This window comes from Canis aureus, chromosome 10 (genome assembly GCF_053574225.1).
Source record: "Canis aureus isolate CA01 chromosome 10, VMU_Caureus_v.1.0, whole genome shotgun sequence".
NCBI lineage: Eukaryota > Metazoa > Chordata > Mammalia > Carnivora > Canidae > Canis > Canis aureus.
Window position 1 is genome coordinate 22,112,260 of NC_135620.1, and position 27,899 is coordinate 22,140,158.

The 27,899-nt window shown below is 47.1% G+C and overlaps 1 protein-coding gene and 1 long non-coding RNA gene across 8 annotated transcripts in view; one reads left to right on the forward strand and one right to left on the reverse strand.

The window, feature by feature from the left end:
- Nucleotides 1-27,722, forward strand: SLC22A5 (solute carrier family 22 member 5). Of its 5 annotated transcripts, none has more exons than XM_077911615.1 (11): nucleotides 1-468; nucleotides 8,071-8,174; nucleotides 14,452-14,625; nucleotides 15,550-15,846; nucleotides 16,986-17,112; nucleotides 18,979-19,079; nucleotides 21,002-21,216; nucleotides 22,472-22,654; nucleotides 23,663-23,798; nucleotides 24,153-24,263; nucleotides 27,501-27,722. In XM_077911615.1, the coding sequence occupies exons 1-10, from the start codon at nucleotides 76-78 to the stop codon at nucleotides 24,238-24,240; spliced, it is 1,818 nt and encodes a 605-aa protein (XP_077767741.1). In that variant the 5' UTR covers nucleotides 1-75; the 3' UTR covers nucleotides 24,241-24,263; nucleotides 27,501-27,722. The 5 variants fall into 5 exon arrangements, with proteins under 5 accessions (XP_077767741.1, XP_077767740.1, XP_077767743.1 ...); XM_077911614.1 differs by lacking the exon at nucleotides 27,501-27,722 and adding an exon at nucleotides 24,465-25,592; XM_077911616.1 differs by lacking the exon at nucleotides 27,501-27,722 and having other exon boundaries at nucleotides 6-468; nucleotides 14,452-14,606; nucleotides 15,550-15,721; nucleotides 24,153-25,592.
- LOC144322076 (uncharacterized) overlaps nucleotides 5,049-27,899 on the reverse strand; it is a 36,096-nt gene continuing 13,245 nt past the window's right edge. Inside the window, exons 2-5 of one of the 3 annotated variants that reach the window (XR_013387653.1) lie at nucleotides 16,935-17,059; nucleotides 15,754-15,820; nucleotides 8,914-9,030; nucleotides 5,049-5,941 (exon numbers count right to left, since the gene is read on the reverse strand). This is a non-coding gene — a long non-coding RNA (uncharacterized LOC144322076). Of the gene's footprint in view, nucleotides 5,942-8,504; nucleotides 9,031-15,753; nucleotides 15,821-16,934; nucleotides 17,060-27,899 lie in introns of those variants that run through there. The other 2 variants (XR_013387654.1, XR_013387652.1) reach the window with 2 other exon arrangements.

Sequence of the window (27,899 nt, forward strand, 5' to 3'; positions counted from 1 at the left end):
ACGCCCCGCCTCTGCCTCCGCGCGGCGCCGCGTCCTTCGACCCCCGGCCGCGCGCCGCGGGCCGCTGGAGGCGGCATGCGGGACTACGACGAGGTGACCACCTTCCTGGGCGAGTGGGGGCCCTTCCAGCGCCTCATCTTCTTCCTGCTCAGCGCCAGCATCATCCCCAACGGCTTCAATGGAATGTCAGCCGTGTTCCTGGCCGCCACCCCCGAGCACCGCTGCCGGGTGCCCGACGCCGCGAACCTGAGCCGCGCGTGGCGCAACCACAGTATCCCGCTGCGGCTGCAGGACGGCCGCGAGGTGCCGCACAGCTGCCGGCGCTACCGGCTCGCGGCGATCGCCAACTTCTCGGCGCTCGGGCTGGAGCCGGGGCGCGATGTGGACCTGGAGCAGCTGGAGCAGGAGAGCTGCCTGGATGGCTGGGAGTTCAGCCAGGACGTCTACCAGTCCACCATCGTGACCGAGGTGGGTACCAGCCCCCGCGCCGCGCCCGGAGCCCGGAGCCCCGAGCCCGGGACGAGGGGAGGACCTCGGCCCTCCTCCCGAAAAGGTGCACGCTGCATGCTGCCCCTCTATATCCCCAACACACTACACACGTCAAAGTGGACATCCTCCGAGCACCACTTTGCGAAGTGACTTCTAACCAGACCATGCCCTTCATAGCACGGGTGTCCTGCTGGCCACCTATCTTGATGGCCACCTCGAAGACGAACCCAGAAGGCCTTGGTGGCCCCTGGCAGATACTCCAAGACCCCGAATGATCAAAGACTTTTCCTAGATGGAAGTGGGAGGGTTGAATGGAGCAGAGCTAGAGCTTGGGCTTCGGGGCTGTTACAGTTTTTCCTCTAGTCTCTTGGCATCTGTTCAGAGAGAGAGAGAGAAACACTTCTTCCTTTTTTTTTTTTTTTAAGAATTATTTATTTATTTATGATAGACACAGAGTGAGAGAGAGAGAGGCAGAGTGTGTCACAGGCAGAGGGAGAAGCAGGCTCCATGCGGGGAGCCCGACGTGGGACTCGATCTCGGGACTCCAGGGTCGCGCCCTGGGCCAAAGGCAGGTGCTAAACCGCTGAGCCACCCAGGGATCCCCAGAGAAACACTTCTTGAAGAACTTTTAAAGCTAAAGGAAGCGTGTGTATAAAATTGTCACATGCTCCTTTCTCCAGTTACTCTTTCCTCACCCACCTTCACCCAAAATAAGTCTGGTCATACCTTGTCAGGAATTGTTTTTTTTGCTTATGGTTAGTTATCAGAATTTTAGGGTCCATGCATCTGAAGATCCGTTCAGGGTGACTTGTTGGTCTGGAATATTTTAGAGTATTCAAAGGCAATATCGGAGGCAGAGGTAATTAAAGCATACAACTTTTAGTTAATAGGAATTGTATGTGTGTGGGGTGGGAACTTCTCACTCCCCAACCCCTTGGATTTTCCTTTTGGAGTGGCTTTGTATGTCCCCTGGTGACCCTGCAGCCATTAGAGCTAGATACATGGCGTGATGTTAATGGATGCATGTACTTGTGCTTTGCATCTTACTCAGATGCTGGAACGCTAAACTCCCCGGAGTCTTAGCAGAAATGAGCTAGCAGAGCAGTGAAAAGAATCCTCAGTAGGCACCAGGGTGCCCAGTTTCTCTGGGTGTCAGGATCAGGGATTCACAAATTGGGAAAGCTTTCTGGAGGTGGCAGCCTCTCTGAGTCTGAGGTGTTTATATGCAAAGACTGGTACAGCAGGAAACAACATAGAAGGAGGGCAGAGTTCACAGGGTAAGGGCCAAAGGGGAAGGCTCATAGGTCTTGGTATGGCTTCAAACCAAAAGGGCTGACCCGGGTCCTGAGCTCCCTCTTAATGTTTCTTCTGTAGGTGTCACCCTTCAAGGGAATCTAATCACTGCTCTGAGACTCTTGGCTGGAGGGGAGGGTGGGGGTGGGATTAGAGCTCTCTCTCTCTCTCTCTCTCTCTCTCTCTCTCTGTTTGGACATCTGATGCCCCTAGCATCTGTGCCTCCCTTACTCCCACATATACATAGTAGGAGTGTGATCTGAGCCCCACTGGGATCTCTCAGCTAGTAACATCATGGCAGTGTCCTGAGGCATTGTTATGCCTCACAAGGCAGTCTGTTACACTCCTGGAAGCCAGTGAGAGTTGTGGAAACAGTGGTTGTCCCTCCGGTTGCTGGCAGAGGCCACCAAAGAGAAACATACTTCATGACATGGAAGTCCCTGCAAATTTTGCTTCTGGCTGCACACGGAAGGGAGAGGCAGTGAAGTCAGAAGAAGCTCATGGCATCCTTGTGGGTTTTACCCTGACTTCTAGAGTCCCTTGGCTTACTCACGTCATTTGCTCTTGCTTCACTGCCCCGCCATCCTGTTTTGGGCTGAGTGAGGCTGGTGATGGCACTGATGAGCTCCCAAGAGCAACTCTAATGAAGGGGTCCTTGAACAGCGGCTACATTGCTGCCAATGTCAGTTTTTCCTTTTTTGTATTTAGCCTATTTATTTAGCCATCTTAGCGGTTTCATAAGAGCTGTATGCCCTTTTACCTACTTATGGGTTGTCCGCCTTTGCAGGGAGGCGAGGTTAATACATTACTTAGCCTTTTGTTTGGGGATGCTGGAATGTCTGACTCTTAAGTCCAAGACTGCTTGTTTCTCCCAGATGAACAGTCACTGTTGCAAGTTACTGCATTAATATTCTGATTTTCTTTCAACACGGACCTAGCCTGCTGACCACTGCAACTAGTTCCAGGTCTGCTAAATGTTTCAAGCCTGCCCTCTGCCCTGGATCCTACATAGAGGTGTTTATAAGTACATTGGTATTGAATTCTTTATTTTTCAACAGAAGATGAGAACCATAGGTCTCCTGTTGATTTTTTTTTTTTCTTTGCTGAAGAATGTACATGTCGTACTAAATGTTGTGGCAGTTTTACATCTTTGCATCTCCCAGACATTATGCCGGATACAGACTGGGATACTCTGGGAAATTTTTGTTGGATGTATTAATGAACAACTTAAATGCTGTCTGAAGTTTAAGGGCTGAAGAAGGAAAGGACAGTTTCATTCACAGAAGGGAAACTGGGAGGTAGTCAAAAAGCATTGACTGAAATATTTTAAGAAAAATGTAATCCCCCAGCCCACAAACTGTGACTTGCCCCTATATGGATCTGCAACAAGGTTTTGGAATTGGTGGAAAGGAGGGGACGCTATGAGGCGAAAAGGAATGTTTGGGGAAGAGTTTGGCCTCGTACTTCTAGGGTGGCCCCTTCCCCGGCCCCTCAGTCATGGCTGGAGTACTGGAGAATCAGCCAGCACTCCTTGCCATGCTGCTCCAATCCCTGAGAGCTTCTTGGCCCAGGACTTTCCCCTCCTCTGGAACCTGGTGATTTCTCAGGCTGTCCCAGCCTCCTGCATTTAGATGTTTCCCTAGCCAGAAAGATTCTTTTAGAAACTTACAGCTCCCCTGGCACCCATGAGTTGAGGTCTCTTCATCGAAGACCTAGCAGTTGTCTCTGTCCCTTTGCTTCTGGCCTTTCTCTCCTTCTCTGAAGCCTCCTCCCACAGCCCATAGCAATACTTTGACTCCATTCCTTATTGTCCTGGAAAGCCTCTTTCTCTAGACTATCTTTTCTATCACTCTTATCTCTTGTATAGATCATCTTGGAAGATAGGAGAGCCCCCACTTTTATCTACAAGCCCTCCTGAAGGAAAAGCCTGGGAGGCAGGGCTGGGCTGACTCCTTGTGGAAAGACCTAGAGCTTGTGCTTCACTGCTGAGTTTTTGCCTACTGTGTCACTTGGGGAAGCCCAGACACTTAGCCTTGCCTTTGGAGCTTATGGCAAAGCCAGAGAAGTCACTTGCTGGGTTCCTTAGGTCCCTGTGCACACACAGTCATGGCAGACCCATCTGGCTATGAGAGGTCAGATTGACCTACGCTAGCTAGCGGAGAACAAACATTTTGGGTCAAAGTTCTTGAGCTGACACAGGGAAGAGGGTGAAGGAGAAAAAGAAAGAAAGAAGGAAAGAAAAAGAAAGAAAGAAGGAAGGAAGAGGGAGGGAGGGAAGGAAGGAAGGAAGGAAGGAAGGAAGGAAGGAAGGAAGGAAGGAAGGAAGGAAGGAAGGAAGAGAAAGAAAAGAAAAGAAAAGAAAAAGAAAGAAAAGAAAGAAAATATAATAAAATCTGTCCTAGAGATTGAAGTTCAGAGTTCATCTGGGTTTTGAGCAGCCAAGCCTAAGGTCAAGCCCAAAGGATACTAAACATTGTGACAATTTTACATCTTTGCATCTCCCTGACATTATGCCGGATACAGACTGGGGTACTCTGGGAAATTTTTGTCGAATGTATTAATGAACAATTTAGGAAATGCTGTCTGAAGTTAAAGAGCTGAAGAAGGAAAGGACAGTTTCATTCACAGAAGGGAAACTGGGTGTTGAAAGTTAACAGCCCTTTTATTCCTCTCTTCCTTCCCTCACTTTTGTACAAAATAGCCTCTCCTCTGCAGGGCACTGCCAAGCATTATAGAGGATATAGCAGCAAATTCTTTGTCTCCTTGCCCTGACGACTTTGGGATAAGGATCTGCCATTAACTGCAGCAGGAGGCAGGACAAAATGTGTGTAGGAATACATGGTGGGATCCCTGGGTGGCGCAGCGGTTTAGCGCCTGCCTTTGGCCCAGGGCGCGATCCTGGAGACCTGGGATCGAATCCCACGTCGGGCTCCCGGTGCATGGAGCCTGCTTCTCCCTCTGCCTGTGTCTCTGCCTCTCTCTCTCTGTGACTATCATAAATAAATAATACCTTTAAAAAAAAAAAAAGGAATACATGGCATTCAGTAACAGGCGATGCTTACCTGGGTGTTTGACCATTGATGCGGTCAGGCCAGGTACATCTCAGGGAAGAGCTTCTGCCCTATGGGCACAGACCCTATCTTTTTTCCCTTCCAGCCAATTTATAAGTAAGAACATTTAGTCCCAGGGAGCTACATCATCCCTCTATTTCCCATAACTGAGAAGCAGCTCTAATTATATGGTGTGTACAAGAGACACGGTTCTCTCTCTTCTTAAAAATGTTAACAGCTTTATTGAAGTATAACTGACATAAAATAAATGGCACATAAGTAAAGTGTGCGATTTGAAAAGCTTTGAGAGAGAGAGAGAGAGAGAGATCTGTGAAAGTATCGCCACCAGACAGAGACATTTCTGACCAGGAAGGATAGCAAGTTTAGGCCCCTTGCCAGAGTGGCTCCCAGATTTTTTTCATATTGTGCCCACTTTCACAGCTCACTCAGCTGAGGGGTCACAATGCTAGATGCATGACTTGAATCTTAAACCCACATATTTGGTTCTAACTTTAAGACTTGTTATCATTAGCCAGTACAGCCCATCGGACGTATCAAGTGGAAGCATCAGTGAGCTAGTCTGTAGCTGCTTTAGTCACAGCTGGGGAGCCAGGAGTTCAGTATAGGAACACTAGATTTCTTTGGAAATGCAACAAGCCTTGGGTGCATGGCCTGGACTCTGAGATTCTCATCCTGCTCCTCTTAAGGAGGATGCAAGCCAAGTCCTGGCCCCATTGCAATCCATGTGGTGGTTGACAGGTAAGTGAACGGGTTGGGTGGATGGGATCTGATCCGTGCCTGCTCTTGTGTTCATTTTTTGAGACCAGTTATGTCTTCTGGCCCTACCCATAGGCTCTCTATGTATGGCCAGTGGGAAGGAAGTCTTAACTCATGCTTGCTTCTGGAGGGCTAAAACCAGATCCTGAGGATTGTTAAGAATCATCAGTGGTGGGATGCCTGGGTGGCACAATTGGTTAAGCTTCTGACTCTTGATTTCTGCTCAGGTCATGATCTCAGGGTCGTGAGATTGAGCCCATGTTGGGCTCTGCGCTGGGCATGGAGTCTGCTTAAGATCCATTCTCTTCCTCTCCTTCTGGCGCTCCCCCTCACTGTCAAACACAAACAAACAAAACCGATCTTCAGTGGCGGACAGAGAGCCCAGTTATTCCAGGGAGTTACACATTTGCCCAGAGTAAGGACAGGCTGGACCAAGTGGCTGGGTTGAGGCTGCAGGCCCTAGAAAGATGCTCTATCTTTCTATCTATCTATCTATCTATCTATCTATCTATCTATCATCTATCCCAAGATGAGCATGACAGATACCTTGTCTGCTGCAAAGCATAGTCTGACCTGGTTTCGGGTGCACCTGTCCTTATCAGCTCAGAATTCCCTACCAGCCTATATTGGGGGATCTGACATTATCAGTGGAGAGGGCTGTAGAAGCCCCTGTGGATATGTAGTCTAGCTCAGCCTTATGGAATCCCATCCCTTAGAGTCCCGATGAGAAGCAGCCACTGACTCTTCAGTTTTTCATCTCTGTTGCTGCAAAAGTTAACACATGCTGGCTAGAAATAGATCCCATCATAGAAGCAGCGGTAGCTATAATCTGGCTCCTGAAACTCTGCCTAATACTTTATCTAACACCCAGAGGCCTGCACCCCATCACCAAGTCCCCTAGCTCTGACTCCCTGGCCACTCCTGTCCTAAATTTAGCAGTCATGTCTGTATGGGGGCTGCCCGAGGAGCACTGACCCTTCTAGAAGAGAGATGGTACCTAGGTGCTAGAACCACTGAGGCTGCAGAGGTGGGAGGGCTGCTATAGCCTGAGTATTCAGATGCTCCAATATTCTGGCCTCCTGCTAATTAGAACTTTCTCCAGATAGGAGTTTGAAATCCTACCTCTTCCTTGGTATAGGGATCCCCACAGCATTCTCATGCCATCCAAGGTGAATGTTTTTTCCAGAGTGAAGAGCCAGCTATGCGACTAAGTGATCCTTATTAGCTATGGAAGTTTTTCATGCCCACCCTGGAGACTGCTTCCCACCCCCTCTGGGGTGCCTGGAGGTTGTGTGCATATACTGCCCAGCAGGGAAGCAAACTTGTTTTTTCCTCTGTCACTGACCTGGAAGAAATGCTTTCTTGGAAGCCATGGACTCCCCCTGTTTGTTACTCGGGAGCCAACAAGCTCCACAGAGTGTAGGTCAGCAGCCTGGCACCAGGCGGGCCAGGGTCTGAATTCCCTGAAGGGCAGCCTTCTCGGTGATTACTGAGCACTATCTCTCTGTGCTAGGAAACATTTTTCTGGGAACCACCAAGCTTCTTGTTTTGGCTTTTCGTCCCTTTTTTTAGCTCCTTGTTTGGCTAAGGCAACCCAGAGTCTGAATGTTCAGCTGCTTCCCCATGCTTGCAGACTTCTTTTCTTGGGAATTGTGGATAGAACTGCACATTGGGAGCTGGGAAACTCAAGTAGTACGGCCTGTTCTGTACCCCAACCCCTATTTTACACATGAAGAAGAAGGCAAACTGGGGGAATAATCTTGACTGACCCTGGATAACCAGCTAACTGTAGAGTAGAGGCTAAATCCAATTTCTTGACTTCCACCTCAGAACTCTTGGCTGTAATTGGGCCTGGTGTTATTGGCACAGCATCAGGGATCCCAGCTGTAAATGTCATCTGAGTGTCCCAGCGCTCATTGGCTCAGAGGGGGGCCTCAACAGAGCTGCAAGAACAGATCTAGAAGGTACATCCCAGGCCTTGTGGCCTCAGTCCCTTGCTGGATGCCTTGACTCTTAGAGCCCCAGAACCCTGCTCTAGAACCACTCCTGTGCCATTCCTGTCAATGGCCTGAACCCCACTGAAAGGATCCCCTGCCCCATCCACATCTGGCTCCCCCCAGATTCTTAGAAGCAGCCATGAAAGGCCTCACTTCCTGGATTGACACATGGGCACTGTACTTGCTCCCTATCTATCCTCTCTCCTCAAATTGGTCACAAAACAATGGAGCTGAAAGCTATGAAAACCAGAATGAGAGGGGACCTACTCTTCCTGTGAGGGGGAACCTCTCTGCTTTGCTGTCCAGACAAGCCTTTGGCTGCCTGAATGAGCTCATGCACCCATTCAATACTGCAAACAGAGCCTGCAGGGATAGGGAACATTCTCATTTCATTTTCTAAGAGGCCTTAAATTTAAAACTTTAACAAAAGAAGTGAGTGATGCATCTCTTTGCTCCCCTTACAGTGGAACCTGGTGTGTGAGGACGACTGGAAGGCCCCACTCACGGTCTCCTTGTTTTTCGTGGGTGTGCTGGTGAGCTCCTTCATTTCAGGGCAGCTCTCAGACAGGTAAGGTGGGTGTCTATCTGCTGCAGCTGCAGGGGACCATGGCACTGAGTAAGGAGCATATATGTGCCTGGCTCTTAACTTGAGATGGTAGTGTTCTCTCAGCCCAGGAAGAAGAAGCTGTGTCTATACTTTAGACTTCATACCAAGTAAAGAAGAGAGCCAATAACCTCTTCTCCCTCATTCTTGCTGAATAGAACAACCTGAGCTAAGTGTATCCATGATCTAGTTGACCAGAAAGTACGCCATGATTCACTTCTTGTACCAGTCTGGCTGGCCTTCCCCAGGTAACTCTTTCATGTCCCCGACCATGGGAGAGGTAGACACTACACACACATGCAGAGAACTTTATTGAAGATCTTCAAGTGTACAATGAATGGCCACCTCTGTGTTCCCCAACCATCATTTTCTCTGCATGATGAGAGGAGATCTAACTAGACAGTAGTGGCTGTAGTGGCATAAAGGCAGAACTCTTGTGTTCATAGGGCTGATACCGCTTAGCTACCTATGGTTCTAGCACATACTTTGCAACAGGAAGGACATGTGCTCTTTTGACCTATAGCAGGTCATTTATGTAATTCCAAGGCATTTAACTCAAGTTACATTCATGGCTTAAGGAGTTCATCTATTCTTGAAATTATTTGCAAAATTTTAGAGATTGTATATGAGCATTTTTTTCTGAATAAAGGCCCATAGTTTCCATAAAGTTCTCAGAGGGCTCAATTACATCGTATCTTCCTACCACAGGGCTCCAGGGTCTGTTGGAGAAGTCCACAGTGAGAAGAATAGCCTTCACCAAGGTCCTTGGCCATACTGTATCACCTGGTAGAGTCCCAGCATCCTCCTGGCTGGTTGGGGTCTAATAGAAAAGTTCAGGATGAGAATGTCATCCTACTTTAAGAACAAATTTTATTATCCCATAGCACAAACTCAGATGATGTCCTGGCACGTTTACACCCATAGATTGTCTTTACCTAAGAATCATGAGAAATATGTGCACTTCTCACAGATTTGTGTTTCCCAAGTGTATCTAGCCATTGGAAAAGGGACAAATTCTTGCAGTCACCAGCACCAGTGAGCATTAAAGAGTCAAGTAGCCATGACCACTGATTGACAGTTCTAGACAAGACTGAGACACATGCCTTTTTGGGAGAAAGACCTTTGCTTCCTGAGATCTTTAATATAACAGCAAGCATCAGTTGATTGCTTATATTTGTCTAATAAATGCACAGCACCTAATATGTGCCAGCCACTCTTATCAGCACTGTACAAATTTAAAAGAAAGAAAAATAATCCCATCACAACCCTGTGAAGTAGGAAGTATTATTACTCTCATTTTATAGATGAAGAAAATGAAACCCAGAGGAGTTAAATCACTCACACAGTCACAAAGCCAGCAAGTGGCAGTGGTAGGATTTAGGCCCAAAGAGTCTTGACCCTCTGTTTTGTGTGGACTACTGTTCTCAGGCCATGCTTTTCTAGAACTTGCCTTCTGGCAAGACAGAATGTATTAAACAACTAATTGAGTGGTATACTCATCCTTTGTGGTGTAAGCAATACAGAGAAGTAGAGGATGCTAAGAGAAGGTCTGACAGGAGGCCCGGAGAAGGTGAAGCATGTGCTGGGAGTGGAAAAAGGAATAGAAATTAACCAGTGATAAAGAGATGGAGAGAGGAAGGAGCATTGTGGGCAAAAAGAGATGTACTTTAGAGAGTCAGGAAGAAGCTGCACACTTTAAGAACTGGAATAAAGTCCTCTCTGGTGAAGGTATGGAGAGTGGTGTAAAGAGGAAGCAGTGAGGCAGGAGGAGGCCCGAGCAGAAGAGCAGACCAGGCTTAGCTGATGACATTTAGAAGTTTGAGTTTTAGTCACAGAACAGTGGGGAGCTATTGAGAGTTTGTGCAGCATAATCAGATTTGTATTTTTTTAAAGATTTTATTTATTTGTTCATGAGAGACACAGAGAGAGGCAGAGACAGGCAGAGGGAGAAGCAGGCTCCCTATGGGAAACCTGATGTGGGACTCCATCCCAGAACCCCAGAATCACACCTGAGCCAAAGGCAGATGCTCAACCATTGAGCCACCCAGGCATCCCAGATTTGTACTTTTTTTAAACGATTATCTGATAACATTGCAGAGCAAGGACTGGGGTTGAGGGGAAACCAATTAAGAGGCTGTCACCATAATTTATGTGGGAAATAATGATGGTTTGGTCTAGGCTGATAGTGATAGAAATGGAGAGAGAAATAGGAGGTCCAATCAGCAGGACTTGGCTGTGGGTTGGATACAGGAAATGAGGGGAAATTTCAGGCCTACACAGCAGAGCAGGTGATGATGCTCTTCTCTAAGACAACTCTGGAAGAGGACCATGTTCGTAGGTCCAGAGCTCAGTCTGGTTGTACTGAATTTGAGGTGACTGAGAGTCCTAAGTGGATGTGTGGCTCTGGTGCTCCATGAGAGCTGTGGGCTGGAGAAACACATTTGGGAATTGTCAGCTCCATAGGGCCCTCAGCAGAGCATCTGGAGCGTGGGAGAGATTGCCACAAGACAGTATAGAGTGAGAAGAGGAGCTGCCCAGGACTGAGCTTTGAGACCTTCTGGGTGGGCTGCTGGCAGATCCCTGTCACAGAGTTGAGTGACAGCAGAGAGAGGAATTTCCTTGATGTGAAAATCCAGGCAGAGGTACCCCAAGTTTGAAGTTGAAACTCAACGCATTTTTCTGGGTCATCTGTGTCATAGATTAAGCAGATCTTTGTGGGCCAGCCCAAGAACCTTATTACCATGAACACCATGATTGCCTGAGGAAAGTGTTTCATTTCCACAAATCAAATCCCAAGGAAACAGTAGAAGCAAAATTAGTGAGTATGCTGAGGACCACTTTAGTCTTCTGAAGGGCAAATACAGTGTTTTACAAATCCTCTAAAAAAAAGCTTTCCAGCAGACTTCTTCTAAGTAAGGCCATCTAAATCAAGTAAATGAAGTAGCTAAAAGTGTGGCCATTTTGACTGCAGCCCTACCTTCAGCTCCCAGCATCACCCCCAAGCTTGTTTGTACCCCCATGAGAGGCACTAGGCTCTGTGGGATGGACAGTTCCCGACTGAGTAAGCTGAGTCAAAAGCTTGGGCCAAACAGATGACCTCAGAGCAGTAGATTCTTGCCTCAACTTGTCTGGATAGCAGCAGTAACTTCCTGTGTAGGGCAAAGATTGAGCTTCCTTTCTGACATATCAATTAGCCTGAAATTCAAGAGCAATGAAAATAATCCTGGGTGGTCACAAACATTTTATCTGATGTTACTGAGTTACCTTTATGTGCATAAATTTCTTTTTTAAGATTTTATGTATTTATTCATGAGAAACACACCGAGAAAGAGAGGCAGACACACAGGCAGAGAGAGAAGCAGGCTCCATGCAAGGAGCCCAACGTAGGCCTCAATCCCGGGTCTTCAGGATCACACCCTGGGCTGAGGGCAGCACTAAACCGCTGAGCCACCCGGGCTGCCCTATGTGCATAAATTACAAGAGGGCACATAGCCTTGGGAAACAGTAGACTGACTCTGTTTTCGTAAGCATGTGTGTGGTTGACGTTTTGTTGACAAACCTTAAAAGCAAGCATTTCTGAGTCCAGCCCCAGACTGCCAAAGACTGGTGCCATATAAGGATTCGCTGGGTCTTTCTCTTCCCTACCATCCATCCCCGGGAAGGGGAGGCATGGATGGAGGTTACTCCCTGTAGGAAGGGACCTTCTCTTGGTTGGTGTGTTGAGTACTCTTATTATAGAATAATGCAGGGGCAGTTGGTCTCCTCCTTGACAGGGTTTCTCAACTTTGGCACTATTGACATTTTGAGCAAGAGAATTCTGTGTTATGGGATGCTATCCTGGACATTTTAAGGTGTTTAGAACATCTCTGGCCTCTACCTACTAGATGGCCAGTAGCACAAAGACAAACATAAAACCTGTTTCAGTGGAGAGAAGCACCAGACTCTTTAACATGGCAACAAGGCCTTTTGCAGTTTGGTCCCCACCCCCTTCACGCGATCCCTACAGTCACGCTGGCTGCTGACTGCACATGTCTCCTCACCCCCTCCAGCCACACTTGTGTGTGCTTTTCTCAGCATTCTCCAACTACACCCATGACCCTCCTTGACCATGAAGGCTAACTTGGGGTCCCTGGTTTATACTACCCTGGCTCCTTGTGCTTTTTTTTTCATAGCACCTATCAGATATTGGTAAATAAGAGATGTTATCATGATTAATTTTGGTCTCCTCCACTATACAGTGAATATTATCAAAAGCTTGGTTCCTCTTGCCTATTCCCCCTTGTCAGTCATAACTTCTTTGAGCCTCATCTCAGTGTCCCATCATCAGGGAGACCTTCCCTGAATGCCCACGTCCTGAAGCCCTCTTCCCAGGCCAGGATAGGTTCCTGGTGAGCCTGAGTGCTGGTCCTTCAGCACACTTATGTCAGTGTGTGATTGCACATTCAGTAGGGTCGTTGTTGGATTAGAATAGGATTCCTGTCTATCTCACCAACTATAGCTATAAGCTCTTTGAGGGTAGAAATGAGAGTTTTGTTCTGTTTTTTATACTTCAGCTGTATCCCTAGTGCCTAGTATAAAATTGATTTCAAATAAACATTCATTGAATGAAAATGGGTGGCAGCCAGTACTGACCAGACTCCAGCTGAACCTGCTAGGTTGAGTGAAGTACATTGACTCGTTCCTCCCTGCCTGTGACACTGTCTTTAAAATAGAATAAACCCATCAAAAAACCAACATTGAAAAACATTTTTCAAAAGAACACAGGTACAGAAAACCACACAGAGCAAATGTGTGGGTTGATGAATTATTCCAAGGAAATAACCTTGTAACTACCACCAAGTCAAGAAATAGAATCTTGCTGGCCACCAAGGAGCCCCCGTGCACGTCTCATCCCAAATATCACAGCCTCCCTCTTCCATAAGTAACCACCAACCTGGCTTTCATAGTAATCACTTCCTTGTGGGGTTTTTGTAGTTTTATCATCCAGGTGTGTATCCTTAAAAACAAGTTGAGTCTAGCCCACTTAAAAATTTTTGATATGTTTTTGAGGGATTATGGGATTCTCCCTCTGTGCTTTTTGTGGCCATACGTTTTATCTTTTGCACCCAGGCCTATAGAATTTCCCAGTCTGGATTTTGATGGTTGCATACTCATGGTGCAGTTCAGCATATTCCTCCTCTGACTGCGTTTCTTGCAAATTGGTGGCTGGATCTAGAGACTTCATCAGATCTAAGTTCATACCCTTTAGCAAGAGTAAGAATCATGCTAATTCAATTACCTCTTTATAAAATGACTGTCAGCAGTCGCTGAAACATAATGCCCATTTACTGAGAATTATAAGATGATGATATTCTAACTTTATCCTTCTTTTTCATTTAACAGTTGGAATACTTTTATAAAATGATATTTTCCTTCATTATTGGTTCCTGTTGACATACTTTACATAGGAATTTCAGGACAAATGTTTCTTTCCTTTATCAGTCTTCATTTAAAATAACCCATTTTTCCATCATCCTCCATAGTAAACAAGTTATTTTTTTATTTTTTAAAAAGATTTCATTTATTCATGAGAGGCAGAGAGAGAGAGAGAGAGAGAGGCAAAGACACAGGCAGAGGGAGAAGCAGGCTCCCTACAGGGAGCCTGATGTGGGACTCGATCCCAGGACTCCAGGATCATGCCCTGGGCCAAAGGCAGGCACTACACCGCTGAGCCACCCAGGGATCCCACAAGTTATTTTTTTTAAAAAGCCATATGAGGGCACCTGAGTGGGTCAAATGGTTAAGTGCCTTTGGCTCACGTCATGATCCCAGGGTCCTGGGATCAAGCCCTGCGTCAGGCTCCCTGCTCAGCCAGGGAGGTTGCTTCTCCCTCTCCCTCTGCTACTTCTCCTGCTTGGGCTTTCTTTCTGTCAAATAAATAAATTAAATCTTTCTTTTTAAAAGATAAAAACCATTATGAACATATGGATTTCAGCATAATGAATGTATTTCAGTCCTTCGCAATCATTATCGTAATTCTGGCACTGCCTTGACGGCAGTCCTGGTACCTGGGCTACATGGTGATCCGGCCGGGGGGGGGGGGGGGGGTATGGGCTGGAGACCAGGACTGTCTATGTCCCATACCCTGGTAGTACTGTCCATGACCCATCCCTGAATGGCTCTGGGAAAAATCCCTCTTGGTGGGGCCCATTTTGGCCACCTTCTCCTCACTGGATCTCTGTTACTCTCTTTCCCCTCCCAGGTTTGGCCGGAAGAATGTGCTCTTTGTGACCATGGGCATGCAGACGGGCTTCAGCTTCCTGCAGATTTTCTCAAAGAACTTTGAGATGTTTACTGTGCTTTTTGTCCTTGTGGGCATGGGCCAGATCTCCAACTATGTGGCAGCATTTGTCCTGGGTATGGCCCTCCAGTCGGAGTTGAGTACTTGATCCTGTGTTTCACCATCACCCCACCACCCACTCTCTAGAGACAGCTGCGGTGTCCCTCAAGGGGAAGTGGTCTCTAGCAGCACCAACCAGGGCTGTGCAGTGAACCCTATGTGCCTGGCCTTGAGTCTCCAGGAGCACACAGCCTGAATGCTGAATTCCAGTGCTTTTCTGCTCTCAGAGATGTGGACCTTGGTCTCATTAGTATTCAGTAACCATCTTACTAGAACTCAGCCAAGATCATCCATAAAAAAACAGGGCCCTTCCCAGAGCTGAGGTTGCTAAGGAGAGTTAGAGATGTGATATGAGGAGCAAGGGCCATGAATGAAAGCTACCTCTTCTGCAAAGCATGGTGTCCAGTGAAACTGATTGGAGAGAACAAATTGATATGAATGAACTTGAGTGTCTCAAGACCTTCAGAGTTTCAATTCCAAGTACATACCGTAGGGCTTTGGCCTGTTTTTACTGAAGAGTCACCAGTCTCACTGGAGGAATCTAACTCTAGCTTATTGGGCCTTAGCTTGTATGTTGAAAGGATTATTTCTTTCTCTTCACATTCAATAGAATAATCTTTTCTTAAAAATATTTCCTTAAGCCCATGTGAGTCTTTCATTATGACTTCCCCTTTAATAAATTCTTCCTCACGTGAGGCTTACATTTTGAGGCCTCCTGTGGCATCTTTAGCGTATGGCTTGGGGAAGTAATGAAATTTTCAAGGCAGGACTGTCCCTGGGAAGCCTAAGAGGTCACAGTGGGGCACCCCCAACAGGTGGTCAGACTGCAGCAGATTCAAAATCCCATCCCTCTCCAGGGCGTGGCTGCTTTTTTGTATGTTTAAAATTATACAAGAGAAGATTAGTAAGGAAATGACCTAAATTAAAGGACTGACATAACTCCTTCCTTGTTTCAAACAGGAACAGAAATTCTTGGCAAATCGGTTCGTATTATATTCTCTACGTTAGGAGTGTGCATATTTTATGCATTTGGCTACATGATGCTGCCACTATTTGCCTACTTCATCAGAGACTGGCGGATGCTGCTGCTGGCACTGACGCTACCAGGGGTGCTGTGTGCAGCTCTCTGGTGGTGAGTTTCGCCTGTGCCCCCGGGGTGCCTACCGGCAGATGTCTTCTGTTCAGCCTTCACCAGGGGGCAGCAACAAGCCACAAATCCCTATTTGGGCTCCTGGAGACAGGAAGTATAAATTATTTGTAAATAATTTATAAATTATAATTTGTATATTATATAAATATAAAGTATAAATAACTTGTAAATTATTTGTTTCAGAATCTTTTCTCTACACTCAGAACAGCCAAGAAAAAAAACAAAACAAAATCCCCAGACGTCAACAGACTTGTTCTCAGTCCTGTGTTAGGCTTGATCGAAGTGCAGGAAAAGGAAGAAGTAGTAGCTGAGAGATGATGAGGTCTAGCATGACCTTCAGGAAGTTATCAGACTGACAAGACAGCCTAGGCCCTGGTTCAGGCTGTGTGTTGCTGAGGCCTCATGCCACAGGCAGAAGAAGAGGGAGAGCCCTAGAAGTGAGAGTCCCCAGCGTGGCTACATGGAGGAAGCCAGCTCCATATGGGCCTCTGAGATCGAGGAGTTAGGCAGGCAGAGAAGAGGCCTTCCTGACTGAGAGAGGGAACACAATAGAGGGGCTGAGACGGGAATTGCACCTTGCAGGTAGGGTTGGTGAGATCACTGCTCCCCTCAGAGCTGAGAGCATTTCAGAGCATGATGGGAGAGGACACAGAGCGCAGCATGGGTCTTGGTCATGACCAAAGGGCAGGGGCCATCTAGTGAGGTAGAAAATAAGATCCACAAAGTTTCAAAGTCCCAGGTGCTTTGGTAAACATAGGTGGAGTGCCTGATAGGTCACTCGGATGGATCAGGGCTGGAGAATGAGAAAAAACTACAGGTTAAGAAGCTAGTGCAGAAGCTTCTGTTGATCCTGGCAACAAGAGCAAACAACAGGACTAGGGGCTGGGCTGCTCGGGGCTGTGCCAGAGGCAAGAAGCTAGGCCTCAGGACCCCATCTTGTGGCTGTTTCTGCAGTGTCCAGCAGGTGGCACCACTGCTCTTCAGAAGTGGAGGTGACCAGCCTGAAGAGGAATCCCATCCTGGTGTGCTGGCCACTCTATAAATTTTGTGCACTCTAGGGTTCTCAGAAGCTTAACATTAGGTCATTAGTGGGTATGGTATGAACCATCTCTTTGCTTGGTTCAGAAACACCAGACATTCCCCCAACCCAACTCTGGTTCTAAAACCCCATTTCCCACCTGCACATATGCTATACCTGGTCCCTTGGGCAGGATGGTCTTAGTGAGATGGCTCCTTGTACTTCCAGGTTCATCCCGGAGTCCCCCCGGTGGCTCATCTCCCAGGGGCGATTGAAAGAGGCAGAGGTGATTATCCGCAAGGCTGCCAAAATGAACGGGATTGTTGCACCCTCAACTATCTTCGACTCAAGTGAGGTAAGTGCTATATAGGAGCTAGTGGAAAGGTCTCATTGACCATAATTTTAGGGCAGCATCATGCAGGAGCCCAGCCCTCCTCCTCCCTGGGCCTGAGCTGCCCTGAAGCAGGCCCTGTTCAAATTCACACATTGAGGAATAGGCACCAACTCTTCTCCTTTCCTGTGGGTTTTGGGTTATATTTTATATGATTCTTTTCTAGGCAATCATACCTAGAAACCATCATAAACCATTAATTTGAATAACACTCTGAGTAATAGACCTTTTGTGAAGTTGCCATTGTGGGAAATCATTGTTTCTTATGTCTAATATAGTTTCTCATCTTGAAGTGTTTTTTTTTTTAAGATTTTATTTATTGGGAGAGAAAGCAAGAGCTAGAGCAGGAGCAGAGGGGGAATGGTAGCGGGAGAGGGAGAAGCAGACTCCCTGCTGAGCACAGAGCCCAACGTGGGGCTGGATCCCACGACCCTGAGATCATGACCTGAGCCAAAGGCAGACACTTAACCCACTGAGCCACCCAGGCACTTAAAAGAAATACAGTGTGTAAAATATGAAGCAGAAGTAGATTTGGAGTTAGAAATGTTCAGTCTCTTTACACCCACCAATCATTAGTTGTTGCATGTCATCTTGCAGCCTGGTCCTTCTTGATATCCGCCTCTTCCCTCTATGCCACCCCTCTTGCAAACCCTGTTCTCATGCACCGTGAGTAATTTCCTGGCTCTGCCTGATTCCTGGGTCTTGCTTCTCCTTCCTGTTCCCTCTCCCTCCACCCTTGGCAGCAGGCAGTTTTGCTTAGTCTCATGACTACCACAAGAGGTCAGAAGTTGTAATTGCTGGCTGATGGAGTTCTGGAATGTGTCTCTGATCTGATGGGAAGACAAGGGACCTGCTGTGAGGACAGCCTGGAGCAGTCAGACTGAGGCGTGTGCAGAGTTGCTCAGGACTCGGGATGCAGATCCAGAGAACAGTTACTGTGGGCATCAGGGAAATCCTGGCCTGAGAGTTAAGTGCTGGCCCAGTACCAGCTCCCGCTTAACATGTACTGGTAAGGGCTCTAGATCATGGCCGTCTAGGTGGGAGGAGATGGCAGGGCAGGCTTTTAAGTATGGTGGCCTTGGTGGCTTTTCAGTGGAGGTGAATCCAGAAGCCCCACTGGCATCTTTGAGGAAATGAGGCTATTTCAGGGGCTCCATTAAAGTCAAGAGTTGACCTTTTGTTGAACTGCTAACTTGAGAAAAACAAACTCCAAAGCTGAGTTTGCTTAAGAAAGCAACATCAGTGTATTTAGACGTGTGGTTTATTAATGTCCTTGGCTGTGCCAAATTTCATAGGAAGTTACTCTGGGTGAAGCTGAGGTCAATTTTCCTGTTTTTCTATCTGAATTTTTTTTTCCCTGGAAGTAGACCAGTAACTACATGGTATGAGAACTCAAAGCAGAAATTCTTTTAAAATATCAGATCAATAAACTACACAGCCAGTTTCTCTCTCTGACCCAAAGGGCAGGGAGCCAGCCTTGGGAAGGAATGCTCAGAGTCCTCCCTGGAATGTGGCCACTGATGGAGGCTGGGGTGAGGCCAAGAGGGAACTGTCAGTGTGGGCCTCCGCCTTGGCTGCATCCCCTGAGGGACTGGTCACCTACCTTTCCTTCTCATTCTCCTTCCCTAATGGGTCATTGACAAGGCCCCGGGAAGCCTTCCATAGCTCAAGATACACTCACTGTATTTACTGTTCTTTTCAAGAAAGAAATATAAAATACTCACCAACTCATAGATGCAGAAAGCTCAGGTACTAGGGTTTGGGGTATATTATTGGATCTCTGAGTCTCCAGCCTCTCCCTCTTGTACCTGTGTCATATCGTTCATGCAGCTGGAAGACCTGAGTTCTGAGAAGCAGCAGTCCCATAGCATCCTGGATCTGCTTCGAACCCGGAATATCCGCATAGTCACCGTCATGTCCATAATTCTGTGGTGCGTAAGTGAGACCTACCTGAAGCTTCCAGACAAAGCTTCTGGCAGTGGCTGCTAGGCCTCTCATTTGCAGACATGTCTCAGACCAAAACTGAAAGCCTGTGTCGTCAGAAAGTGGAAAGGATCTGCCTTGCAATGGAAGAAGTGGGCATATTATAATTCTGAGCTTGATAGAATCTCAAAAAAGGAGTATGAAATCTGTTGGGGGGATTTTGAGGAAGCTGTAGACTCTTTGGGGAATCCCTCCAGATCCTGGGGCAGATGCTTGCTCACTGTGGGCCCTAGTTTGTTTCTGCCCCCCTGTGCCTCAGATAGTGACTGAAGAGGAGAGGGGAGGCCTTTAAGAAGGATCTAAGTATGGGGATCCCTGGGTGGCTCAGCAGTTTAGCACCTGCCTTCAGCCCAGGGCATGATCCTGGAGTCCTGGGGTTGAGTCCCGCATTAGGCTCCCTGCATGGAGCCTGCTTCTCTCTCTGCCTGTGTCTCTGTGCCTCTCTCTCTCTCTCTCTCTCTCTCTTTTTCTCTCTCTGTGTGTGTCTCTCATGAATAAATAAATAAAATCTTTAAGAAATAAAAAAAAAGGATCTAAGTAAAAACATTATGTCCTTTCCATTACAGAGACTGCTAAGTACTGTCTGGAAATGTGGAAGCAGGACATCCTCCCTCTGGGATGTTCAGAGACTGCCCTGGAGGGAGGGCCATGGTCTAGATGGCCTCTTCGGGCTCCTTCTAATGAGGCATCTCGCCAAGTGTGTCAGAAAGGCATTTGTGAGTTACCAGAGAGAGGGGCCACAGCCTAGTGCCTCAGTAGGCTTTGCTGGGCAACCAGACCCTTGGGATTATAGACCAATACCTGAGCCTGCTGGCAGACTTCATCTCCCGGCCCTTATTACAAGTGCCATCCAGCTTTGGGGCCGCCAGCTGTTTTGCTCACTGAGGGATACTATGAGTCACCTATTTCCAGGGAATGGCCCAGGATCCCTCAGGGCAGTGCACCACCCCTGTGTTGGCCTCAGACAGGACCAACATTCAACCTGCAGCACAGATTTGAAAGTCTGCGATGAGTCACCAGTTCTGTGGTTCACCCAGGTGCTCCTCGGGCTCTTATTTCCCAGAGACTCCTGGGCCTTCCCTTTTCCCCTAATTGTATCATCTATGGTTCCAACATGCAGATGAGTTAAAAGCATTCTACTCCATAAAGGTCTGGTTTGCCAGAGAGTGCCAGTCATCAGCAGAGAGAATGTCTAGTAGGGACAGGTCCTCTGGGACACCAGGAAGCATGCAGATGGGAGATGATGTGGGCTCACCATCGGAAGCTCCTCCTCTTCTCACACGTACAGTAGGATTGGGATCTGCCACTTCTGTCCAGCTTCCTCCTGGCCGGTTGCCACAGACAGAAGGTCTGCCGGGGGTCTTTCTCCAAATGTCTGACCTAACGATTGGTCCCTATTTCATCTTATTGCTCCAGTCCTGTAACACCCCACTTGATATGGGCCTCCTTGCTCATTCCCTCCCTCCTTCTGCAGTTGCAGGATTTGGGGAGGGTTAGAGGGTAGGGAAGTAGCTTTTGTGAGTACTTCAGCTTCGGGTTTTTAATGCTGAAAGGCAGGTTGAAGGCTGTTTCTGGGTTTTTTGGGTTATTGGTTGTTGTTTGTTTGTTTTTGTTTTTTTCCCAACAAAGTAAATCCATCTGAACTATCATAAGCCTTTTTGCTGGGACACTTTCTGTTTGGAATGCTCTGATGTTGCTCTGGCCCAGAGTTAACATTGGGTGGGGAGGAAATTATCTTTTCTTCTAAGAGGGAAGACACGGGGTTAAATCTGCTGTTTTGAATTTTCCACACTAACTGTATCTTAAAAATTGTCTGGGTTGGGAGCACATGGCTGCTGCTTCTCCAGCTTTCCCCTGCACTCTGTTTCAGGATGACCATATCAGTAGGCTATTTCGGGCTCTCCCTTGACACTCCTAACTTGCATGGGGACGTCTATGTGAACTGCTTCCTTTCGGCAGTGGTTGAAGTCCCTGCGTACGTGCTGGCCTGGCTGCTGCTGCAGCACATGCCCCGGCGCTATTCCATGGCCACAGCCCTCTTCCTGGGCGGCAGTATACTTCTCTTCGTGCAGCTGGTGCCCCCAGGTAGGGACCCTGTGCATCCATGGTCAAGGTTTTCGCTGAGTCACACATTCTCTACCAGGCTGTCTCCCCCAATAAAACCATGCTATGACAGCTCACTTGCATATCTGCATCCTTCACAAAAAAAAAAAAAAGAGAAAGTGTCTCCTGGGACCAGCACTGGTCATGGCCAGGGCTTTGGGGGAGTGGTGAGAGCAACTATATGAGGCTGGTGGTTAATGTTACTCTCTGCCCAAGTTCATGAGTGCATATATGTTTTTCTCTGCAGAGTAAGGGGAAGGAAAGAGAGCCAACACCATGACTATTTAACCTGGCCCTATCTTAGTCATTATTTATTCAGCAAGTGGCTCCCAGTGCCCCTCCGGGCTAGGCTCTGTGCTTGGGGCATAAAGTAATGATGCAGAAGTAAACAGACAGAACCCCAGGTCTCTGTGGAGCTCACGCTATAGTTGAGAAAACAACAAACAAGTGAATAAAATTCTTAACGTGCTACAGACTGGGTTACCTTCTATGACAACAGTAAAGGACGATGGAGAACTAGTTTATATAGAATGGTCATGGGCAACAGCCCCGAAGAGGTGGCAGTCAAGCAGAAATGTAGAAGAAGTATCAGGGAAAGCCATGAAGAGGTCTCAAGGCAGAACGTTTCAGGCCAAAAAAACAGCAGAGGTGGAGACTTTGTGGTGATCATTTGTGGGCCATTGCACCCTGGCAGGGGAGAGTTTGTCAGTGTCCATACATAGAGGTTCACTCAGAGTCTCATTGGCACAGCAAGCAAGGTAGGTTGGAGGGTCATTCCTAGGGGTCTGCTGGCCTAGGAATTGTTGAGGTCTGATTAGACATAAAACTGGAAAAGAGTTAGAACGGAATTATCATTCATCCACAGGCCTGTTGTTAATCCCACAGTGTGCACAGAGTGCAGTTCTGGGTGCCACCTGACCCCTTGACAGGCATGTCCTCAATGGTTTGTGGCCTGGAGCAGCTCTACTTGGACTATTGAAGGGCTCACGTTGGTGGTCTCTAGGCTGAGGAGAAGAGCATGTCCTCACACAGCTGCAGGTCCCAGCTACTGTCCTCTCAGTAATGAATTTGGAGGGACAGCTTGACTACAGCCATTTATCCCACAGTAGGACATCAGAGAAACCATCCCCCATATCCCCTAAAGGAGAAAGTATGTTCACTTTGGGTACCCCCTGATGGCTGCATAGCCTTCTTGAATTGGTGCCTTCTATTTACTCTCTTCCCTTTGCGTCTCCAGATTTGTATTACTTGGCCACTGTCCTGGTGATGGTGGGCAAGTTTGGAGTTACTGCTGCCTTCTCCATGGTTTACGTGTACACAGCCGAGCTGTACCCTACCGTGGTCAGAAACATGGGCGTGGGTGTCAGCTCCACAGCATCCCGCCTGGGCAGCATTCTGTCTCCCTACTTTGTCTACCTCGGTGAGTCCCATGGGCTGAGGGCATGTTGGCACAGTGGGGTGCAAGCACTGATTGCCCTTAAGGGGAGCCATGGTGGGTTGTTAACAGCAAAGCCAGCACACACAGCAAACGAGATCTATCCAGTACCAGATCTGTGCTTGAGAAGGAATTTGTCCAGGCGCACTGTGGAGGAAGCACTCCCTTGCAAATGGAAAACCACCTATAGACAAGCTAGAAATCCATGAGATACGCAAGCAGAGAGTTTTGTTTCTGTCTTAACCATCCCAGGCCTTCCATCAGAAGATACAGTTTCCTTTTCCTAAGAAACTGCATGGTGGTATAGGGAGCCGATGGACTTAATTGGAGAAATTTCTTCTTGGAATCAGAGTATAAAAGGAACATGGAGAGAGAGAGGGCCATTCAAGAGGTCCAATGGACAGAGATTTATTGTAATTTGGAGCACTTTGGTTTTACACTGTGTATAGATCTGCCTCGATTCATGTTTATGCCTTAAAATTACTTGCTCATGGCAGCTGCTATTCCCTGGCACATTCTCTAGCCAGCATATCTTTGGAGAGGGTTGGCAGCCACCTTGAGAGGACCCAGTAAGTGTTGTGAACTTACTACATGGATCTGACAAGCAGAAACACCTTATCTAGCCTAAAGGCAAATCGAGCAAGTTGTGACACATCTGGAGAGGTGGAGGAGTTAGTCCCTGGATGAGAACCTTGAGTTCTGTGGAAACCCAACATTGAGAAATAGGAATAGTAATCACAGCTTGGCCCCCTTCTCCTGGCCTGCATCCCTTCCCTGCCCTGTGAGGCCCTGCTGGACCTCTGGGCATCTCTGTGCCAATGCGGTTCTAAGACCTGTCTAGGTACCAGATTCTAGTCGGGCAGCTCAGACCGTGGGAGATGCAGAGGCCTAGGAGGCATGTGGTCCCCTGTAGAGTCTTGGGAGCACAATGGGAGAGAGGGAGACCGAGTCTGATGACACCCCTGGCTTGGGGTTCTGTCTGCTTTGCCATAGGTGCCTATGACCGCTTCCTGCCCTACATTCTCATGGGGAGTCTGACCATCCTGACAGCCATTCTGACCTTGTTCCTCCCAGAGACCTTTGGCACCCCCCTCCCGGACACCATTGACCAGATGCTAAGGGTCAAGGGGTAAGGTTGCCCTGGGTTGCAGTGTTGATTGATGCACTGGGTCTGGGCCTGGCCGAGAGTTACCCACAGATTCTCACAGACACCATGGACTAGTTTCACCATCAGAGGGTTGGAAATGGCAAGGTGCTTATAAACCATGTCTAGTCTGACCCAGACCACTATGTCACCATGTACGTCTCTACCACTACAGCAGCCTGGGACAGCAGAGACCAGGAGAATCCTTTCAGAATCTGCTGTTAAGATTGCTTTTTCCCCTTAGTAAGATACCCTTGGTTCTGGGTTTTGTTTGTTTAGAGACTGGTAGACATGTTTTTAAAGATTGGTTCCTAACATTGGTTTTGCTTGTTTTTACAGAATAAAATACAGGCAAACTCCAGGCCACACAAGGATGTTAAAAGACAGTGAAGACAGCTCCATAGTCCTTAAAAGCACAGCCTTATAACACGACCTCCAGAGCGTGAGAAGGTGAGGAGGGAAGACTGTGTCTCATAAGAAATATCTTGTGTAGACACTGGGTCCCTGAGTGGTGGAGGGCTTTGCCATTCATCCTGTTGACCTCGTGTTTGACTTGCTCATGGCTAGATACCCAGCCTCAGAGGCTGTATGTGGCCTTGGCATGCTACCTTCCCTCCAGACCGACAACTTTAGCTACGTCCTAACTTACAGACCTGGCAGATGGTGGATTGGCACTCCCTAAGAAGTGAACGCTTCACCAGAACCAGTGGGACCTCGAAGAAATAGGAGAGGCACCTACTAAATTTACCTTTTAATTTCAGACCTCCTGAAAAGAGTGGAGGCCTAATCTCCCCTCCTGACCTTCTCCTGGCCTGCATCCCTTCCCTGCCCTCCCCATTTCCCTCTGATGGTGCACTTAGACAAAAAGAAAGAATTGCACAAGGAGTTTGATTTCTCACACTTTCTTGGTCTCAAGGGATAGTAACGGGGATCCTTTTTCCTCAGGCAGGAGAGCACGGATCTGGGGAAAGCTATGGGTGGTAAATATGAAGGGAATTGAGCAGATAGAGACCATGGGCAGGTGCACTGATTTGTGAGCTCTCATACCCCTCGGTGCGACTCCTGAGTAGACTTGTTTACATCTGATCCAAGCTCTGGGCTTGTCTGGGCATATATGAGATGCATCACAGAATCTACTCTTCTTGTTTTCCACCACTGTGTAAGTCAAATCTCCTAGCTCCTGTGGTTTCTGACGTATGGTTCGAAGGAAGTCTGTCAGTGAGAGAGACAAGCAAACTCATCTCTTCTCTCAAACTATGATGTAGAATTTATCTTTTGTGTTTTGTTTGTTTGTTGTTTGTTGTGATGTCTTTTTCTTCTTAAGTTATTTGACCTTCAGAATAGACTTAGGAAAGGCTGGTTCCTCAGCCTCCTGGTTGGTGTCTTTTTGTTTTTGTTTTTTTTTTCAACCCAAAATTACTCTGGCAAAGATCTGCAGTTGCCATTCGTGCATGGCCTTATCAGCCTCAGCCACTAGCACTTCTCTGAGTGCCAAAAATGACGTCATTGTATGTGTTCCTTTTGTGATACCTAATCATGGGAAAGAAATTACAAAGAAGAAAGTCAGATTGTGTTCACAGTCGTTCAGGGTTCCTCACTTCAGTCGCGTAATATTGGGAGATATTTTGTGTTCTGTGTAACTATCTTTTATGATTATGTTACCATGGTACTCCTAAAGTATATGCTTTACCTGGATAAAAACCATATTTTTGTGAAAACTACTGAAGTGCCTTGGGAAATGAAGACGTTTTAATAAATAAAATGATTTTTTAAATAATAGCAACTGCCTCCAGCCTTTATTTCCACAATTTGGTGAGTCATACCACAGCATTGTCTGTGTGAACTTGGGCTAATTCTAGCTGTGATTGGTGATGAGTGCCTAAGGATAAGATTTAATCCCTATGTGCTAGAAACCTTCATGCCATTAATGACTATGGACAGAGCCAGCCTCCTTACACATGTGTCTTAGCCTGGGTTCCCCTGAAAGCAGGGCCTGAGACCCCTGCTTCAGTGTAGTTACGTAGTATATTTGGGAACAAGATTCGAGGGAGCAGGATTAAGGATGGGAGAGGAAATAAGGATAGATAGAAACTCAACACAAGGATGCACTGTCTGTGCCAAGGGCATTGCCCCAGCCAGCCACAACTTCTGAGGAGCCTTATGAAATGTATCTTAGAATCCTCTGATCTGCCTCATGGATAAAAGGGGAAAGCATTTATGTGTTGGCCCCCTTTCCTCATTCATCAAAGGCAGTCCCACAGGAGTCACCTCCCCACATTTCTAGGTTACACCTGTGTGAGTTCCGAGCAGGATCCTCCCCCTGGGTAGAAAGCAAGAGGTGATATATGGCAGACCCAAGGTGAGGCACTGTCAGATTGTGCTTCTGTGAAGGTGATCAAAGCTTGTGTGAACTGGTTACTGCAACAGTGGCTGGAGTAAGTGGTGAGTCTGGGAAGACTATGGTTTGGACACAGTCCACAATACCTGTGTATATAAAATGTGCCACAAGGCGACTTGAGCTAGAACATGTAGATAGACTTGGGTAAAAAGCTCCAGTGTTGGACAGGTAACTCAAAAGGCCTGTTTTATAATATAACACGCAGTATCAAACTCAGGTAGGAAGGAAGGAAGCTCATGTTCTGGATCCCTGTTGGCTTCTCTACTCTCCTCAAACCTGGTTCTGTGCCAGGTTCCTAATTAAATGGCTTCACGGTAACTCCAGAATATAAATATGGTCCTGCCTGCCCTTTTCTTGTTGCATGAGTGAACAGTGTCTGAGTTTTCTCTCTTATTCTCAGTGCTGATTCCAACCATTTGTGACCTTCTGTGGGTCAAAATCATAATTACCTGAATGCTTAGAGCTCTTCTTTTGGCAAGGCAATAAGTAGCTCATGTCACTGCTTCTGGGGCTGAGCCAAGTATCTGAAAATCGAAGCCCTCTCTCTGGGTCCCCTGGGCTTGTTTCTGTCAGAGCCACACCTTTGGGAAGACTAACCTGGTCAGGTTATCCTGACCAGGGATATCCTTACAGGGAAAGAGGGGTGCATAGCCTGTAGTCACAGGGAAAGTTGGTGCTCAGTTAATACCCATAAGAATTAGAAACCTGGATACCCATAGAAATACAAAGGGCAAAGCAAATGAAGTGACGGAACAATTCAGATTTTAAAAGTATTTTTGATTTGTATTTCCCTGATGGCAAGTGATGCAGAGCATTTTCTCATATGCATGTTGGCCATGTCTATGTCTTCCTCTGTGAGATTTCTGTTCATGTCTTTTGCCCATTTCATGATTGGATTGTTTGTTTCTTTGGTGTTGAGTTTAATAAGTTCTTTATAGATCTTGGAAACTAGCCCTTTATCTGATATGTCATTTGCAAATATCTTCTCCCATTCTGTAGGTTGTCTTTGAGTTTTGTTGACTGTATCCTTTGCTGTGCAAAAGCTTCTTATCTTGATGAAGTCCCAATAGTTCATTTTTGCTTTTGTTTCTTTTCCCTTCGTGGATGTATCTTGCAAGAAGTTACTATGGCCGAGTTCAAAAAGGGTGTTGCCTGTGGTCTTCTCTAGGATTTTGATGGAATCTTGTCTCACATTTAGATCTTTCATCCATTTTGAGTTTATCTTTGTGTATGGTGAAAGAGAGTGGTCTAGTTTCATTCTTCTGCATGTGGATGTCCAATTTTCCCAGCACCATTTATTGAAGAGACAGCCACGATAGCCAAACTGTGGAAGGAGCCTCGGTGTCCAATGAAAGATGAATGGATAAAGAAGATGTGGTTTATGTATACAATGGAATATTACTCAGCTATTAGAAATGACAAATACCCACCATTTGCTTCAACGTGGATGGAACTGGAGGGTATTATGCTGAGTGAAGTAAGTCAGTCGGAGAAGGACAAACATTATATGTTCTCATTCATTTGGGGAATATAAATAATAGTGAAAGGGAATATAAGGGAAGGGAGAAGAAATGTGTGGGAAATATCAGAAAGGGAGACAGAACGTAAAGACTGCTAACTCTGGGAAACGAACTAGGGGTGGTAGAAGGGGAGGAGGGCGGGGGGTGGGAGTGAATGGGTGACGGGCA

Coding starts and splice junctions, on each gene's coding strand:
- SLC22A5 (XM_077911615.1), top strand. CDS start 76: ATGCGGGACTACGACGAGGTGACCACCTTCCTGGGCGAGTGGGGGCCC. Junction 21,217..22,471: donor CGTGCAGCTGGTGCCCCCAG/GTAGGGACCCTG, acceptor TTGCGTCTCCAG/ATTTGTATTACTTGGCCACT. Junction 22,655..23,662: donor TCCCTACTTTGTCTACCTCG/GTGAGTCCCATG, acceptor GCTTTGCCATAG/GTGCCTATGACCGCTTCCTG.